Genomic DNA, 18,030 nt, shown 5'->3' on the forward strand with positions numbered 1-18,030 from the left:
ATTCAATTGCAACCCTCCCAGTTTCTAGTTTTCAGTGAACCTGTTTATAGTGTGGTGCTTTACTAGGAGCTGTGTTGTACTGCATTGATTTTGTTTTATTACTTAAAAATTGATATATTCACAGGTGCCTGGCTGGCTCAGTCAGTAGAGCATGCGACTCTTGATCTTGGGGCCATGAGTTCCAGCCCCACATTGGGGCTAGAGTTTACTTAATAAAAAAATTTGAGGGGGGGAAGCCTGGGTGTCTCAGTTAAGCATCAGATTCTTGGTTTCAGCTCAGGTCATGATCTTACAGTTCGTGGGTTCAAGCCTCACACTGGGCTCTGCGCGGACAGCATGGAGCCTGCTTGGGATTCTCTCTCCTTCTCTCTCTGTCTCTGTCTCTCTCTCTCTCAAAATAAATAAATTAAAAAAATTTTAAATTGATGCATTCATTTTAATAGGTGAGATATATATACACCCAGTGTAAAATTCAAGTCAAAAAAGAATAATTGTTATACTTCTTTTTCTCATTCTTTCCCATCCACTTTTAATTATCGTTGTTAGTTCCCTTTATATCTTTAAATATTCTTATACATCTGTTTCGTGGTCTATTTGGTTTAAAAGGCGTCTTAAGATTTACAGCTATAGGGGCGCCTGGCTGGCTCAGTCGGTGCACTCTTGATCTCGAGGTTGTAGGTTTGAGCCTCATGTTGGTGTGTAGAGATTACTTAAAATCTTAAAAAACAGAGATTTACAGCTATAAAAGTAGAAGAAACCCATGTACTTAATCCTCCCACTCTCTCTGTGTATCTCCATACCTGTTAGCTCTGCTATTTCTTGGTTCCATTTTAATTGTTCATTGACAACTCCTTCACTTGCTTTATGCAATCCTGACCTCTGCAAGGCTAGCGTCCTTTTTTGATGTTTCTGAAATTATCTTCAGTTCTGAGGTGGGTTTTTTTAAAAAACAAAACAAAAGAAAACACTTCTTTCCTGACCTTTGCCAATGCCATCTCCTCCAGTAGCTTCATCTCTTTGAACTCTCTGCACCTTTGCTTTAAACTCTTGTTTTTAAAATGTATTAAGCCCTTTGAGTTCTTTGTTGTTCATGATTATCATCTGTTTCATGTTAATTTTTTTTCTGATGCATGCCTTTTATCTGCCATTTGTTTTTCTTGCTCCCTGTCTTCTTCTCCCACTTTTCTGTAATATATAGGTCTTGTGCTATTTATTTATTTTAATTATAAATCCCCTTTAAATGAAGTGCGTTCTTTCTGAACCAGCCATTTGCTGGAGGTAAGTGTGGAGAAGGGACTGAAGTAGAATTCCAGACTGGCAGGAAGTGTCTTAGGGTCATTAGCAAAGCTCCTTCTGACAGAGGTTTTGTGTGAGTGAATGGGTTTAGTTCTTTCCTCTTCCGGCAGATAGAGCTTGGCAGCTGCAGGGCTGCAAAATGGCCTGTGTGCATTTCCCTGTCAGCCCACATGCCCTGCTCTCCTTGCCACATGCCAGTGGCACCAGGGAAGCTCACAGAGCCCAGCCCTCACCATACCAGCGTTCTACAGAAGATGCTGTTGGGTCTGTCTTCAAGTGTTCTGACCTTTTGGGGAGAATTTGGAACTCTGCCAGCTCTCCCAGGGGCCTGCAGCCCCAGGCATTTTCTGTTGGCTCTAACCCCCTGACTTGCCATTTTTGCACAGGCCAACAAGATAGCTTTCTACTCTAAGCAGCTTCGCTGAGGGCTTTCTCTGGCCACGGGTTGCTCGGTCCAGAAAAGCTAGCGAGTGAATGCCACCAGGGGTAGCCCTTAACCAATGGGACAGCTCTGAAGCATGCTCTGTGCAGTGTTACTAAGGTCCTGGCACATTGGAGCCCTATTTGTCTACAAGAGTGACCTGTTCATTAGTGTGGCCCTCTCAAAAATTAAAAAAAAAATTTTTTTTTAAGTTTGTTTGTTTAAGTAATCTCTACACCCAGTGTGGGGCTCAAACTCACCACCCTGATATCAAGAGTCCCATACTTTTCCCAATGAGCCAGCCAGGCACCCCAAAATTCTTTCTTTTTTAAAAAAATATTTTTTCTTTTATTTTTAAGTAATCTCTACAGCCAACATGGGGCTTGAACTCCGAGATTAAGAGTTGCAGACTCCACCCACTGAGCCAGTCAGACACCTCTTCAAAAAGTTTTTAAATATATGAAGAAGATAAGATGATTTTTCTCCTTAGCCACGTTAACAGATTATGGATTCTCTATTGACCATCTTTGCATTTCTGAATGATGTTATTTTTAGTAATCTCTACACCCAATATGGGGCTTGAACTCATGACCTTGAGATCAAGAGTTGCATGTTCTACTGACAGAGCCAGCCAGGCACCCAAACTAATTCAAAATTTTTCAAAACTATCAAAACAAGCCAGCAGGCTAGTTATGGCCTGTGGACCACAATTTTGCAACCACTGGTTATATAGTCAAAGGACTTTAGGCCTGAAAGAGGCCGTATAGATCCTATATTGGGGGTTGCAAATAGGTAACGTGCCTGGCAGTTAACACGATTTTGTGAGGTGAGGACTTTGGTGAATTAGAGAGCCCATTCCCCAACTAAAGATAACCAGGTTAAGTTTTAACGATATTTTAACCAGAACACCATGTGAGTCAAATAAAGCAGTCTGCAAGCCCAATTTGGCCCATGGGTGGCCGGTTTGTGACCTCTGCCTGCTCAGCCTTACTTCCTGCCAGGACTCTGGGGCATCTCACATTCCAGCTACATCTCATGCTCCCTGATCAGACCCTGCCCTTTCTTCAATTTATCTTTATAGCTTTATTGTAGTCCAGCTTTCTCTTGTGGCTTTCTCTTATGGTTTCCATTTCCACCATATTGTGAACTCCTTGTGAACAGAGACCATGTCTTATTCACCTTTTCATGCTTTGTATGTAGTTGGGGCTCTATAAATGTTTGTTGCATAATTCTTACAATTAGCAAAACAAGGATCTTAAAAAGAAATTATTTGTAGAATTGACTCTCAGTTTTTGAAAAAATTTTTTAAATGTTTATTTATTTTTGAGAGAGAGACAGTACAAATGGGAGAAGGGAAGAGAGAGACACAGAATCCAAAGCAGGCTCCAGGCTCTGAGCTGTCAGCACAGAACCCGACGTGAGGCTCGAACTCTTGAGCTGTGAGATCATGACCTGAGCCAAAGTTGGACACTTAACCAATTGAGCCACCCAGGGGGCCCTCTGACTCAGTTTTAAAAGGAGGATGGGGTGGGGCGCCTGGGTGGCTCAGTCAGTTAAGTGTCTGACTTCGGCTCAGGTCATGATCTCACGGTCCGTGAGTTCAAGCCCCGCGTTGGGCTCTCTGCTGACAGCTCAGAGCCTGGAGCCTGTTTCCGATTCTGTGTCTCCCTCTCTCTCTGACCCTCCCCTGTTCATGCTCTGTCTCTGTGTCTCAAAAATAAATAAAAACATTTTTAAAAAATTAAAAAATTAAAAAATTAAAAAAAAAAAGGAGGATGGGGTGCCTGGGTGGCTCAGTCTGTCAAGTGCCGGACTCTTGGTTTCAGCTCAGGTCATGATCTCAGATTTGTGAGTTCAAGTGCCACATCAGGCTCTGTGCTGACAGTGCAGAACCTGCTTGGGATTCTCTCTCCCTTCTCTCTCTGCCCCTACCCCACTTGCATGCGTGTTCTCTCTCTCTCAAAATAAATAAACTTACAAAAAATTTTTTTAAATAAAAGGAGGAAAGTGAGCCCAATGTGGTTAAGTGATTTACCCAAGATCACAGTAGAATAGGACCAATGCCCTTTCTGACATTCTATTCTGCAACAGTTCAATTATAAGATTAGAAACTTGGACAAAAATGACCCTTTTTTAAATTTCTAGAGCTGACTTTAATGTCTGAGTCTCCAGCCTGCCTCCTCATGGACAACTTAATTTAGATATCTTCAGGTAAATTGAGATCCAGTCCAGTAATTTTGAGGGAATGTAATTTCATGCTGATTGATTCATCTTAGGCCAGTTCAAGGTTCTCCAAACTTCCTGCCTCTTTCTCCCCAATACTGATCCAATTCCCAGGGAAATTATACAACCACTGCTGGCAAGAGGTGAAGTAGGGAATGTCTACTTTCAGGGTCTCATCAGGTTCTTGGTCCTACTTACCAGTATCCTCCAATGCCCCCTTTGTGAGTCTGTCCTCGCCACATCACTTGCCTGTCAGGCAGCTCCCAGGACCCATCAGGTACCTCCCTGTCCAGAGCCACCTCCCACCATTTCTCTTGCCTTCCCCATCCCCAGTGGTTTGTTTGAGAAATCCCCTAAACTTTTGTATTTCCTTCCTTAAGACCAGGTCTGTGGAAGGGGAGGCAAAAGCCCCACACTGCTCTCTTTTTGTCTGAAACTTTCACGTACTCTGTTTTCCCTGAGTACTTTGCATCTTTTCTCCAGGTAAGGGGGGAAAAAAACCAATTCGATCTCTTCTCATCTTTGTAAGTGGTTAGTGGCTCACCCTAGGAGTGGTGACCTTTGAATTGAGTAATTCAGAGCTTGGGTCATATTCACCATCAGACTGTCTTCACCATGTTGTGTCCTTCCATTTGGCAGTCAATGGGGAGAGGGTTGGCAGATAGGTGTAGCTGGTTAGGAATGGCAAATCATGCAGTACTTGAAGTCATCAGGGTTTTTTGTTCGTTTTGTTTCAAGTTTATGTATTTATTGAGAGAGAGAGAGAGAGAGAGGACAGGGAAGGGGCAGAGAGAGAGGGATAGAGAGAATCCCAAGCAGGCTCCATGCTGTCAGCGTGAAGCTCGACACTGGACTTAAACCCACGAACTGCAAGATCATGACCTGAGCCGAAATCAAGAGTCAGACGCTTAACTGCCATGCAGCACCCAGAGTTGTCGTTTTTTATTGAAGATTCTTGTATGAGAGCAAATTGGGATGATCAACTGCCATCTTTAATCTAGTAGATGGCAGTACTTTAGATCCTATATTCTTCTCTACCTTTGGAAGGACCTCAGAGTCATTGAGTTCTAGCCACCAAATTCCTTTCAACATTTTAACCTCATTTAGCCAAGGACTTCTGATTTTATTTTTTTCTTTTTAATGTTTATTTATTTTTGAGAGAGAAAGAGACAGAGTGTGAGTGGGGGAGGGGCAGAGAGAGAGAAGGAGACACAGAATCTGAAGAAGGCTCCAGGCTCTGAGCTGTCAGCACAGAGCCCGATGTGGGGCTCGAACTCATGAAACATAAGATCATGACCTGAACTGGTCAGACGTTTAACCGACTGAGCCACCTAGGCGTCTCTGGAGGACTTCTGATTTTCTGAGTGTTCCTGATTTGCTGATTTAACAAGATTTGTAGGACAGTGCCATACACCAACACTTCAGGGTCTCCCAAGTTCTAAGCCTCGGAGTGCCCCCTAGGCTGAGGTGTTGGGTGCTCCTGCTCCCAGCCCAGAAACCTCCTACTTCCTTTAAGATGGCCCCATGATTGGCAGTCAGTTAGCTACTTGGAGCCTCAGTCTTATGTAGGGACTGGGTAGGAGGCCCCTCACCTTGTGGTTGTTGTGAGGATAAATAAGATAATGCCTGTTGGTGCTGAATAAATATTAGACTCCCAGGTTCCAATTCCTTCCCACTGCCTTCTCTTCCATTGTGACGTAAGGAGATTCTGAGAATGAGATTTTCTCAGAACTCAAGGCTTTCAGAAGCTGTTGGTAGGGTATGAGGAGTGGAGAGGAGCTTCTACCTTGCCACTGCGGGAAGCTATTTGTTTCTAATATAAGTGGATTCTTTGGGAAGGATTTGAGGTCCTACCCTTGAAAGGCAAAGGGGCTCGTTATGCCATTTGCCAGCTCAGGAACCATGAGGAGATATAGAGTGTCTTATTCATGGCAGATCCTGAAGAAGGAACTGGTGAGGAGTGTCAGGGGTCCTGGGAGGGGAGAGTGGAAGGTTGCACAGACAGGTATTTTGAGGAAGGGAGAGGCAGGTGTAGGAGGGGGCCCACCCTGCACCTTTTGGGGTCACAGCATGGCACAAAGGGTAGACTTCCATGTTAGGCTTCAGAAAGACTGAATCCTGACCCCTTCCCTTTAGACTACTATCCTCTTGACAATGGGCTTACCACAGGCTACTCCAAGCCCCAAGAACGGCTCTGTATCCACCTTTCCTGCTATTGTGAAATCCAGAGAGAATAAGGCCTGGCAGCAGGACAGAGTGATAGGTTAAATTTATGGACCCTGGAGCCAGACTGCTGGGTTCAAATCCCTATCACCTGTTAGTCCTATGACTAATATTAGTATTAGGCAAGTTACTTGATTTGCTGTGCCTGTTTTTGCCTCTGTAAAGGTGATGATAGTATCTACTGAATTGATTTATTGTTGAGGGCTAAATGAGCCAATACATATAGAGGGCTTAGAATAGTGCCTGACAATGGAAAATTGGTATGTGATGAGTATTAATTTTATTTATAAAAACTTTCTCCATATTTCCTGCAGATATATATTTTTCAAAGAAAACATTACAGTTACAGGTGAACCTTCTTACCATCCCATTCTGTTCCTCCTCACTGGTGACCACTTTCCTCAGGATGTGTACCCTTCCTATCTAGATTAAAAAATTTTATTACATTTGTATGTATTTGTAAGCAACATAGCATGTAGCACATTTTTTAAAATGGTATCAAAAATGGCATCATTTTTCAACCTTTTTTTCACTCAAAATTTTGTGTGAGCTTTACCCACATAGACATACATGTACAAACAACTCTAGTGCTATGTTCACTCCTCTTACTGTCTTATAATGTGTTGATACATTCAGTTGTTTTCAGCTTTTCCCATGGGAAATGCCTTCCATTCCCCAAATCTGGTAAGCATAAAATGGTATCATTGTCACTTTAACTTACTTTCTGTTATCTCTAGTAATGTTCCTCCCCTCCCTTCCCACCCCCCTTCCTTCCCTCCCCCCCTTCCTTCCTTCCTTCCTTCCTTCCTTCCTTCCTTCCTTCCTTCCTTCCTTTTCTTTCTTTCTAATTTAAGGTTTTATTTTTAAGTACTCTCTACACTCAACATAGGGCTCAAACTCACAACCCTGAGATCAAGATTTGCATGCTCCACTGACTGAGCCAGTCAGGTGCCCCCAGAATCTTTCCTTCTTTCTTTTTTTTTTTTTTTTTTTTTAATTTTTAAGTGTATTTATTTTGAGGTGGGAGGCAGGGAGAGAAGGAGACAGAGAAGCCAATGTGGGGCTCGAACTTACAAGTGGTGAGATCATGATCTGAGCTGAAGTCAGATGCTTAACCAGCTGAGCCATTCAGGCACCCCTTTCCTTCCCTCCCTCCCTTCCTTCCTTCCTTCCTTCCTTCCTTCCTTCCTTCCTTCCTTCCTTCCTTCCCTCCTTCCTTCCTTCCTTCCATGTATATTTTTTAAAGTTTATTTATTTTTAGAGAGAGAGAGTGAGCAAGCGTGAGAGGGGCAGAGAGAGAGGGAGAGAGGATCCCAAGCAAGCTTCACACTTTGAGCATGGAGCCCAATGTGGGGCTCAATCTCATGAATCTGAGCCAAAATCAAGAGTTGGATGCTTAACTGATTGAGCCATCCAGGCACCCGTTTCTTCCCCCCCCTTCCCTTCTTCCCTCCTTTCTTTCTTTCTTCTTCTTAATCTTCTTTTTTTTTTAAATTTTTATCTAAGTAATCTCCACAGCCAATGTGGGGCTCAAATTCACAGTCTAGAGATTAAGACTAGCATGCTGCTCCAACTGAACCTGCCAGGTGCCCCTCTTTTCTTTAAAAAAAAATTTTTTTAATGCATATTTATTTTTGAAAGAGAGAGAGACAGAGCATGAAGCAGGGGATGGGGAGAGAGAGAGGGAGACAGAATCTAAAGCAGGCTCCAGGCTCCATGCTGTCAGCACAGAGCCTGACGCAGGGCCCACAAGCAGCGAGATCATGACCTGAGCTGAAGTGAGACGCTTAACCAACTGAGCCACCCAGGCGCCCCCAGGTGCCCTCTCTTTTCATTACTTACAGGTAATCTGAGTTTTCCTTTTGCATTACCTATTCATATCCTTTGTTCATTTTTCTTTTGGGTTATATGTATTTTTCCTTTGATTTATAGAATTCTTTAAAAAACAGTTTGGGATAGTAATTTTTTGTAATAGCTATTCTTTGTAATTTTGGATAGTAATCCTTTGTTGATTATGTGCATGGCCAATATATTCCAGTCTTCAGTTTGTCTTTTCATTTTATTTATTATGTCCTTATTAACAGAAGTTAATAAAAGTTTTTAGCTTTTGAATTTAATTATAGAAATTTTCAAGCACAGAAGTTGCAGTATGTAATGATCACCCCTTAGATCTAACAGTCAGCATTTTGCCACATTGACTGTACATATTTGTGTGTGTGTTTGTGCATAGGTGTGTGTTTGCTGAATCATTTGAGAGGAAGATGCATTTTTTATGACACTTCTTAAAAATAAAGACATAATTACAATGTCACTATAATACTAAGAAAATTAACACTAATTCCCTAATATCATCTAATCTCTAGTCATATTCAATTTCCTTATTTGTCCCTAAATAATGGCTTTTACAGCTTGTTATTATGAATCAGGGTCCAATCAAGGTTCATGCTTTACATTTATTTGTATGTCTCTTAAGAAACTGGGTTAGTTGACTTGTAGATTGCCTCACATTCTGGATTTGTCTCTGTGGTGTTGAACTTGTTTCCCTATGCCCTGTATTTTTACTTGGCAGGCAGAGGGTGACTGCCCTTACTCCCAAATTCATACTGGGATAAAGAGTCTGATTTGTTCTCAGTTCCAATTCCAAATTCCCAGGTTCAAGGAATGCGTGGAATCGATGGCCCAGCTTGGATGAGTGATTATATTAGTTTCCTATCGCTTCTGTTAACTAAAATATCACACAATTTAGGGGTGCCTGGGCGGCTCCGTCAGTTAAGCGTCCAACTCTTGGTTTTGGGTCACATCATGATCTCACGGTTTCATGAGTTTGAACCCTGAGTTGGGCTCTATACCAGCAGCACAAAGCCTGCTTGGGATTCTCTCTCTTTCTCTCTCTCTCTGCCCCTCCTCCACTTGGGCTGTCTTTGTCTTTTTCAAAATAAATAAATAAACTTAAAAAAAAACATATCGCACAGTTTAGTGGCTTAATACAGATTATATTATCTTACATTGGCTGGAAGTCTGGCATGGGTCTCCCTGGGCTAAAATCCATGTATCAACAGAGATGCATTCCTTTCTTGAGAGTCTAGGGAAGAATGCATTTCCTGGACTTCCTAACTTCTAGAGACTACTTACATCCCTTGGCTCACGGCCCCCTTCCTCTGTCTTCAAAGCCAGCAGTGTTGCATCTGCTTGACTGTTCTTTCCTCAGATCCATCTAATTCCAAAATACAAGCTCTTTGCATCACTGTACCCTACTGTTATTTGTGCTGTTTTCTGGACCAAAGTGAAGGACTTAGTATATAACTAGAGCTGGGTTGGTGAATATTTTACATGACCAGCTCTTGGGGAGGGAGGTGCCCCCATTTGTAGTAGTTATCTGTTTCTGCGGCATAAATACTCCCCGCTGTGGCCATTTTTGGGCTACCAACATGATTTGAACAGGCTTGAAAACTTTCCGAAAACATAACCATGACTCTGGCACACCACTCTTCCATCTCACCTTGTTAGCAATGTCCAGCGTGCTGGTGGCTGTTAAAAACAAATGGTTTCTACGATCTTGTTTGTTTTGTTTCCACAGGGGCTGTACCGGCTCACCAAGGATATCATTGTGATGATCCAAGTGTGTAAAATGTTCCGCCAAGGCCTTGGGGGATTTCGGGAATATCAGATCATTGAGACTCCTCACAGAAAGCACCCTATCTTTTCCTTCTGGGATGTAAGCAGCTGGCCTTGGCAGGATTATGAGGGCTTAAGGGGAGGGGTCCAATAAATAGCACCTCACTTCCTAGTCCATATTCTGAACCAACAAAAGACAAAGGGAAAAACAGATAGAAGACCCAACTGTCACTTTTGTTAACAATGGGACTTCTATTGGAGAAGTGACTTATATCATCAAGTGAGAAGATGACCTAGAACTACATCCCCAAATTAGACAACCTTATGTGCCCAGAGACAGTGCTGGACCAAGGCAGGCCTCCACTGTGGGACCAGGACTTCCTGCCCCACATTCACAACAGAGGAGGACAGAGTAGAATGTGGGCTCAGAGGGACAGAGAAGGAATGATCACACCCAGTTTTTCTTTCCAAAATTCACCAAGGAGTTTAAGTCACTCCTTCTCAATGTGCAAGAAAGGGGCCGGTAGTGTTCTACCAGTGCAACTACCTCCATGTAGAAAGAAACATCGGGAGTGGGGAAGAAGCTATCTCCATATCAGCGGGAATCAAAGGAGCCAGAGAAATCCAGAAGTCTCATTAGAGTCTGGGTTTTCTGAATGCCCACCACTGTTCATCTTCTCTATCTTCTTTCCTGTCCCCCCCATTTAAACAAGGGAACACATGCATGGCCCTGCTCACTCTGGAGACCATGCCGTCTAGATTTTCTAGAAGGTTGCAGTTTATGCCAGTGATATCTCATGTGTCCTATTTAGCTCAGAAAAGTTGATCACCTTCTGTTAACCTGTTCTGGATTCCCAAAGGTGTCTTCATTACCATCCAGGACTCCAAAGTTTTTCCCAATCCCTGGATGAACTCTGCCCATTTTCCTTTTGTGCCTAGAGTGACTAGATTCAGCCCTGCTTCCTAACTCCACCCAGTGATTCAGTCCAAGAATTTGCCCCAAATGGTTTCTGAAGGAGAGGGGTATGGGCAGTGCTGATGAGTGAAAGAAATGCAGTCTTAGATTGGTCTTGAAGGGGCCAGCAGGTATGTGGGGCTGAGTTTAAGATGTAGCAGGGAGTTGGGGCCTCTGGGTCTGCAGAAAGGAAGAGAATGCCCTATCTAAAGACATTCAAATTCATATATTAATTTTTTTTAATATTTATTTTTGAGGGCGGGGAGGGGAGGGACAACCCACAAACTGTGAGATCATGACCTGAGCTGCAGTTGGAAGCTCAACCAACTGAGCCACCCAGGTGCCCCTCAAATTCATATATTTTAAAGACATTATTCTGGCCAAACCAACGGAGTCTGCAGCCAGATTCTGCCCTGTGGTTGGGCCATAAGTTGGGAGGGGATGGAGTGGAAGAATTGGAACCTGAGAGACAGGTTTGCTGTCAGGAAGGACATTCTGACTCAGGGTGTCATCATGCAGTGGTAACAGGAGTCTGTTTACCAGAAGACTTGAGCTGGTGCCTGGGCATTTGGAAGTTGAAGACTCAAATCAGTCTTGTCATTGGGGGAGTGTGAGGCCAAACAACATTGCCTAGGCAGGGTGGCCTTGAGCAGAGCAGAAGCCTCTCAACGGCAGCCTATGGGAGTCATATGTGCAATGGGCAGAGAGCTGGGGGGCCGGAGTGTAGGGTTGGGTAGAGAGACCAGTTTTCATCAGAGCATGTGAATTCATATCTTTCTAAGTACCACTGCTTTCCTTCACTGGCCTTCTTGAGAAGCACCATACAGGTACACAAGCTATATATGGGGCAGTTGGGTGGGGAGGACCTGAGGTATGCCTACCTAGACAGATGCGTGGGGGTCCTGGTTTGGCTCAGATGGTGGTCAGGGCCTTGTTTGTCCCTTTCCTTCTCCCCAGCTGCTCCTAACATATCCTTCCCCTTCTCTCTGCCTCTTCCTCTACCTTTCCACAGCTCCCCTGCATCCATTAGGAGATAGAGTTGGGTTGGTTCATGCTTAAGATCTCTTACACCTCCTCCTCCTGGCCATATTCTAGAAGAAGACTGTATACTCAGTGTGTGATCCTTGGGAAGGTTCCTTCACTCACCTCGAGTTCAAAATGGAGCTCAGTAATACCTGCTTTGTCCTGATGATGAAATGGAATAAATAAGGAAGAAGCACATGCTTGGCTCCTTATAGGCACTTGGTGAAGATTGGCTTCATCGGTGCCTCCGTTTTATCCCTTTTTGTCCCTCTCCACTTTCCCATTTGCTTCTTTTCCCCTCTTTCTTTTCTCTTTCCATCCTTCCTTTCTTTATCCTCCCCCAGCCCATATTTACAATGACATATTGTCAATTCTGGGCCTAAGTCTGGGTCTGAATTTGGGCCTTTGAGGTAGACATGAGAGGGCCAGCTGGTAGAAGGGTTCCTGTGGCTTCCTGACTACCATGGGGATGGGGACGCAGGAGGGTTTAAGTGCAAGATTTTAGGAGCACTCTTGCTGATTCTCTTTCTTCTTCTTCATTCCTTTTTCTCTCTCCCCCCCCCCCGCCCCCCCAGAAAAGGAAGCAAGGCCGAATTACATTTGATACCATGGACTTTGTTGCAGAGGAGGTATGTATAACTCTGACCTTGCTGGCTGGGAATTTTCTTTCTGCATGATGGCCTGGAAGTAGCATTGGGCTGAGTATCAGGACAGCTGGATTTAGTCCAGGTTCTGCCACCAAGCCAGTGTGTCATCCTGAGCTAGCCTCTTAGTTTCCTCATCTATAAACTAGCTGATCTCAGTGATCCCAAGATCCCAGTCCTGACTTTCCAAGGCTGTGAATCCTGCCCCTCCCCTGAACCTGTTGTTGCCTTAGAAGCTGAGCAGAACCAGCAGGGAAGAGCTCCTGTACTTGGACCTGTGGACACACAGCCAAAGGCAAAGCAGAGGCTGTGAGAGCTCCAGGCAGAGGAGAAATAATCAGGGTGGTGGGAAAAGCCCAGGCTTATGTGTGAATTCTGACTCTTTCAAGTTTTCTGAGAGACACTGGGTACACCTGTCTCCCACATGGGTATCAGATGGCCATTCTGGGGAGTGAATGACTCATATCTGGGTGAGGCTTTGGACATGTGACTTGTTCTCTGAATTTCAAGAACTGTTATCTTCCCAGTTTCTTCCCACCAAATCTTGGATATTAAATTAAAATTTTTAATTTAATTTAAATTTTAAAGGGGTCTACCTATTTATAGGAAGGATTTGAAGTTCTTACCAGTGAGACCTGACTTGACCCTGGCCTGGGGTAGCCATGTTGGTTTTTCTCTCAGGGATGGGAGGACAATAGTTTTGTAACTGGTATCAGGACCACCTGGGCCACTCTCTCCCCCTCTCCCTCCTTGGAGCCAGGGTACGGCTTCTGTTGCCTGTTTCTCCTGGGCATGATCTACTTTCTCATGCCCCATGATGTTAAGTCAACCAAATTCTGGGTTTGTTTGTTTTTTTCCAACTTTCCAGACTGGCCAGTGTCTGACACTGGACATTGACGGTTATCCAAGCTTTACTCTTGAGGCAGAAGAAACTCTGAGAGCCACAAAATTCCAAAGATGGAGGCAGTTCTGTGCAGGGCAGTAGAGAGAGAGAAGAGGGCACAAAGGAAAACATCCATTGTATAGGCAGGGCCTCTCAGCTTCCTCTAGGAGTTATTTAACTCTGGCTCTGATTACATAAACCTGCCCTTTGAGTGACTGACTGCTAATGGGCACTTGTTTTCTTTATGGAGTGATGAACTGGTTCTGAAATCAATTGTGGTGATGGTTACATAACTCATAGAGCCTTAAAATCATAGCCTTGTTTATTATAGCGGTTGTGAGACATTGGAAACAATGGGTACATTTCAAAAACATAGTGAAAAAAATTGGGGGAAAAAGCAAGTTGCAGAAACCATATCTGAAGTCTGACATTTATGTAAATAAAAAATAAAGCAACCCTCTATACTGTAACCCTCTATACTGTGGCTGTATGTATATGCATAAGTATATATTAATACATAAAAAGGGCAAACCCTGGTGGTGGAGAGCCCATTTGGATTGGAGGTGGTATGGTAAAAGGAGATTGTAAGCATGTATATTGTTCTGATTTTTAATGGAAAACTAGTATTATTTTCAAAATTTTTATTTATACATAAGAAAAAGGCCAGAAATGAGTATGCCAGATGTTAGTGGCTAAATCTGGGTGGTGGGATTATGGGCAGTCCCTCTTTTTTTTCCTTAATCCTTCCTGTATGCTAGAGGAACACAATGAGGTGTAGCTGGCCTGAAGCAAGGGAGGCTGTGAACCCCTAGAAGCAGGTAGGACCCAAGTCTCCCCAGCCCTGTTTGAATTATACTCCCTTTTCCCCAGACTTTTTTTCTTCTCTTCTCTTCTCTTCTCTTCTCTTCTCTTCTCTTCTCTTCTCTTCTCTTCTCTTCTCTTCTCTTTTCTGTTCTTTTCTTTTTCTTTTTTTTTTTTTTTTTGAGGTCTAAGCTTAGATCTGTGTTTGGTTGTGGGGATACTAGGCGGTATAACATCCCCACTGATCCTCAAGGAGCTAAGTAGAAATTAAGGTGAGGTAACTTACCTGGCAAGTTAAATAACAGAATCAGTTTTATAGGAATCCAGAGAAGGGAGTCTCTGAAGACTGGGTGTGGCAAGAGAGATTTCCTAAAAGAATCAGGGCCCCTCGTGGGCCCAAAGAATCAGTTCTGTTCAGAGAAGGCAGAGGGATCTGTGTTTTGTCATAAATGAACCCTGTAGAGAAATCTCAGTGGGTTATTGATAGCAAAAGAGGGTTAGGAAGGAAGAAGATTGGATTCAGACCTTAAAAATGGCCAACACTTCCATAGTCCTCACTGGGAGCTGGGCCTATTGTAAACCCTTTACATGTATTAGCTCTGCTATTTATACAGTTAGGTTCTGCTGTTCTCAGATAGGGAAGGCTCAGAGAGAAGTGACTTGTCCCAGGACACACAGCTAGGAAGGAGCAGGCCAAGGTTCAAACCCAGGTACCTGGCGCCAGAGCCTGTGCATTATTAATCACTGAGAAACACTGCCCTTGTGTGTGAACATGCAAGGCTTCAGATCTATGGTCCAGAACTCATCATGTCCCACTTTCTTTTGGCTTCTGTGACAACTACATTTATGTAAGTCTTCTTACATTCATTCTTTCCATAAATTTTTATTTTTATTTTGTTGAGTGCCTACTACCTGTGAGGCATTATTCTAGAGTGTGGTAAATAAGATAGATGAAGCCACTATTGTGTTTATATTGGGGCTTGTATTCTAGAACACCTATATCCAATGGAACTTTCTGAGATAATGGAAGCATTCAGTTGTCTGTGTTGTCCTGTATAGTAGCTAGCAGACACATATAGCCCTTGTGGCTAGTGTGACTGAGGAACTTTTTTTTTTTAAGTTTATTTTTTTTTTAAGTTTATTTTTAGAGAGACAGAGACAATGTGAGTGGAGGCGGGGCAGAGAGAGACGGAGATAGAGAATCCCAAGCAGGCTCTGTGCTGCTAGTGCAGAGCTCGACATGGGGCTTGAACCCACTAAACCACAAGACCATGACCTGAGCTGAAACCAAGAGTTGGACGGTTAATAAACTGAGCCATTCAGGTGTCCCCTGAGGAACTTATTTTTTTAATCTAATTTAGTTTAAATTTAAATAGCCACACATGTGGCTAATGGCCACCATATTGGATAGTGCAGTTCTAGAGTGAGTGAGGCAGGGTGTGTGTGTGTGTGTGTGTGTGTGTGTGTGTGTAGGAAGGGGAAATGACAGATAATAAACACATTAACAAAAAGGAATAAGGTCATTTCACAAAGTATTAATTGCTTTGAAAGAAATGATTCAGAGACTACAGACTGCTGGGAAGGGGGCCTACTATTCTAGGTCAAATGATCCATTAGGGACTCCCTGAGGATGTGGTAACATAGGAGCTGAGAACTGAATAAAAAGGAGGAAGCAGCCATGTGAAAATCTGGGAGAAGGACATTCCAGACAGAGGAGACAACCCAAGCAAGGACCACAGGACATAAGTGAGCTTGGCACCTGCAGGAGATGGGTAGAAAGCTAGAGACTGGAGAACACAGGAGAGAGGCAGGAGGTGAGTTTGTGAGGAGTAGGGAGGGTAGGGAGTCAGACCATGTGGAGCCCCTCGGCTACGGTATGGAGTTGAGATTTTATGCTAAGTGCAATGGACAACCAGAAGGGGTGTTAACAACTCAAGTACCACTTTCCCAGCAGGTGGGAGTGGTGGGTGAATGGGTAGATCTGTCCGCCTCTGGTCCATGAGTCCTGGTTCACCAGGGTTAGTTTCTGTGGGTTCTCTTTATTCCTTAGTCTCCTATAGCATGCTAGGATATAGGCTGAGGCGAGGGAGGTCTCCCCTGACTGCAGTATGCATATGCTAGAGGCCTCTGGAGCCCAAGAGCCCCATATTGACTTGGAGTGGTCACTGAACGGCACAGGCAGTATAGTTGGAGTTGCAGATACGGGCATGGGCATGTAGCAGATCTAGCTTATGATCCTGCCTGAGTGTCTTTATCTGTCAAATGGGAATAGTAATTGTGCCTCATTTCTTGGGCTGGGCAAAGGTGCAGTTAGATGGTGCATGTAAGATGCATACCCTGATGCTGGGCACACAGTAAGCACTCATTACGTGTCAGCCACTATTGTATCGGGAGTGGGAAAGCATAAAAAGCAGGAGTGTGGGGAGTTGCCCACTGGCCCCTGGGGCATTCTGCTAGGTGTTGTGTGTCACTCTGGCCCTCTCTTCCCAGGGTCACCTTCCTCCAAGGGCCATTCAGATCATGCAGAAGCTGCCTTCCTGGAGGACAGAGCCTGAGATCCAGGCCCTCTATAACTTCCTGCAGGTTCTGAACAGCTACCGCAACTACTCAGAGCCCCTGCAGCTGCTCCTGGCCAGAGTCATGCGCTTTGAACGGTTAGTGAGGGGCACACTCCTTGGCACCTGTGCCGAGCTGGGCAGGAAGAGCCTTCCTGACAAGGCCATGGCAGGTCTCTTAGCGTCTCCATGGCATTTCAGCCGTGTCTGTCAGTTCAGTGCTGTCTGTCAGTTCACCTTTGTGCTCCTTGGTACTCTTGTGGCACAGTTGATCTCCTTCATTTACTGAGAGTCTACCAGAATTAAGGAGCCACTGAATCTGGCAAGGCTTTGATACGAACCTCAGAAAGGATCTGGTCCAATTCCCTCCTTTTTCAGATGAGGAAACAGGTTCAGGTAGTAAGAATGACTCATGCTCTGTCACCCACGTATTAGGGAGTAGAGCTGAGACTCAAATCCAAGCCCTAAAAGCCACAATGGATCACAGGTGATTGTCTTATGTCCAGATAGGAACCTAGGGTAAGAGTGTGTGAACTTGGATAAGAAAAAGACTTGTATCTGTTTTCATTAATCCCTAACTAAAATGTATCATTTCCTTCAGTCATGGATGTATGTAATGAACCACTACAGTATTACCTATTCCCATGACTTTTTCTCCAAAAGAAATCACCAATATTACACGTTCATGTTACTGCAGGTTTCTCAAAAAATAATTTATATTCCTCACCTCTTTGAAATTACGGTAGTAATTAGATCTGCTGCTAGATCTGGTTGTTCAGTGCCTTAATATGGCACTGAATATGTGGAATGGTTGCTATACCATTCCACAATTTGGATTTTAAAAGGTAATTTTTAATTGTAATTCTGCTGTATTTTATTTTATATATTTAAAACATTATTCTGTGAAGGCTTCACCAGATTGTCAAAGGATGCATGGCACAAAAAAGCACCATGTAAATATCCGGTACTAGAAAAGTCTAAGAGGTGTGTGTGTGGAAACATTGTCTTTCTCAGGCATTTCAATGGCTTAAGAGGGGAAGCACAGCAGAATATTTGAGGTAAGGCCTGTCTTAAAAATCTAGGATGTGAAGACACTTGAGGTCTTTGCACTGGTATCTTCCTTCGTGGAGGTCACAGTCACATAATCACATGTGACTATGACCCACGCAGGATTTGTTTCACAGGTAATAAGCCCAGGAGAGGAGGGAACGCTCCAGCTGGCTTGGCCAAAGCAGATTCAGAGAAGAGGTGTCATTTGAGTAGGTATATTTGACAAGTAGAGGTGTAAGACAAGAACGTTCAGGCAGAAGGAACCATCTGCTTTGTTCTAGCTCAGTGAAGAAGAGCAAGTCACCACTGTCTTAAAGTAAGATTCCATAGCAGGCAGAACA

At 43.8% G+C, this 18,030-nt stretch overlaps 1 protein-coding gene across 7 annotated transcripts in view; it reads left to right on the forward strand.

Annotated features, from left to right (window-relative positions):
- The window catches only part of CNBD2 (cyclic nucleotide binding domain containing 2), a 65,736-nt gene that overhangs the window by 8,828 nt on the left and 38,878 nt on the right, over positions 1 to 18,030 (forward strand). The window contains exons 1-4 of one of the 7 annotated variants that reach the window (XM_086702092.1): positions 5,035 to 5,893; positions 9,741 to 9,878; positions 12,332 to 12,385; positions 16,575 to 16,738. In XM_086702092.1, coding sequence (XP_086558218.1) covers positions 5,819 to 5,893; positions 9,741 to 9,878; positions 12,332 to 12,385; positions 16,575 to 16,738 — 431 coding nt within the window. In that variant the 5' untranslated portion in view covers positions 5,035 to 5,818. Of the gene's footprint in view, positions 1 to 5,034; positions 5,894 to 9,740; positions 9,879 to 12,331; positions 12,386 to 16,574; positions 16,739 to 18,030 lie in introns of those variants that run through there. The other 6 variants (XM_086702093.1, XM_025932390.2, XM_086702088.1 and 3 more) reach the window with 6 other exon arrangements.

This window comes from Puma concolor, chromosome A3, assembly GCF_028749965.1.
Source record: "Puma concolor isolate L17-30 chromosome A3, mPumCon1.1.hap2, whole genome shotgun sequence".
In the NCBI taxonomy this organism is placed as follows: Eukaryota; Metazoa; Chordata; class Mammalia; order Carnivora; family Felidae; genus Puma; species Puma concolor.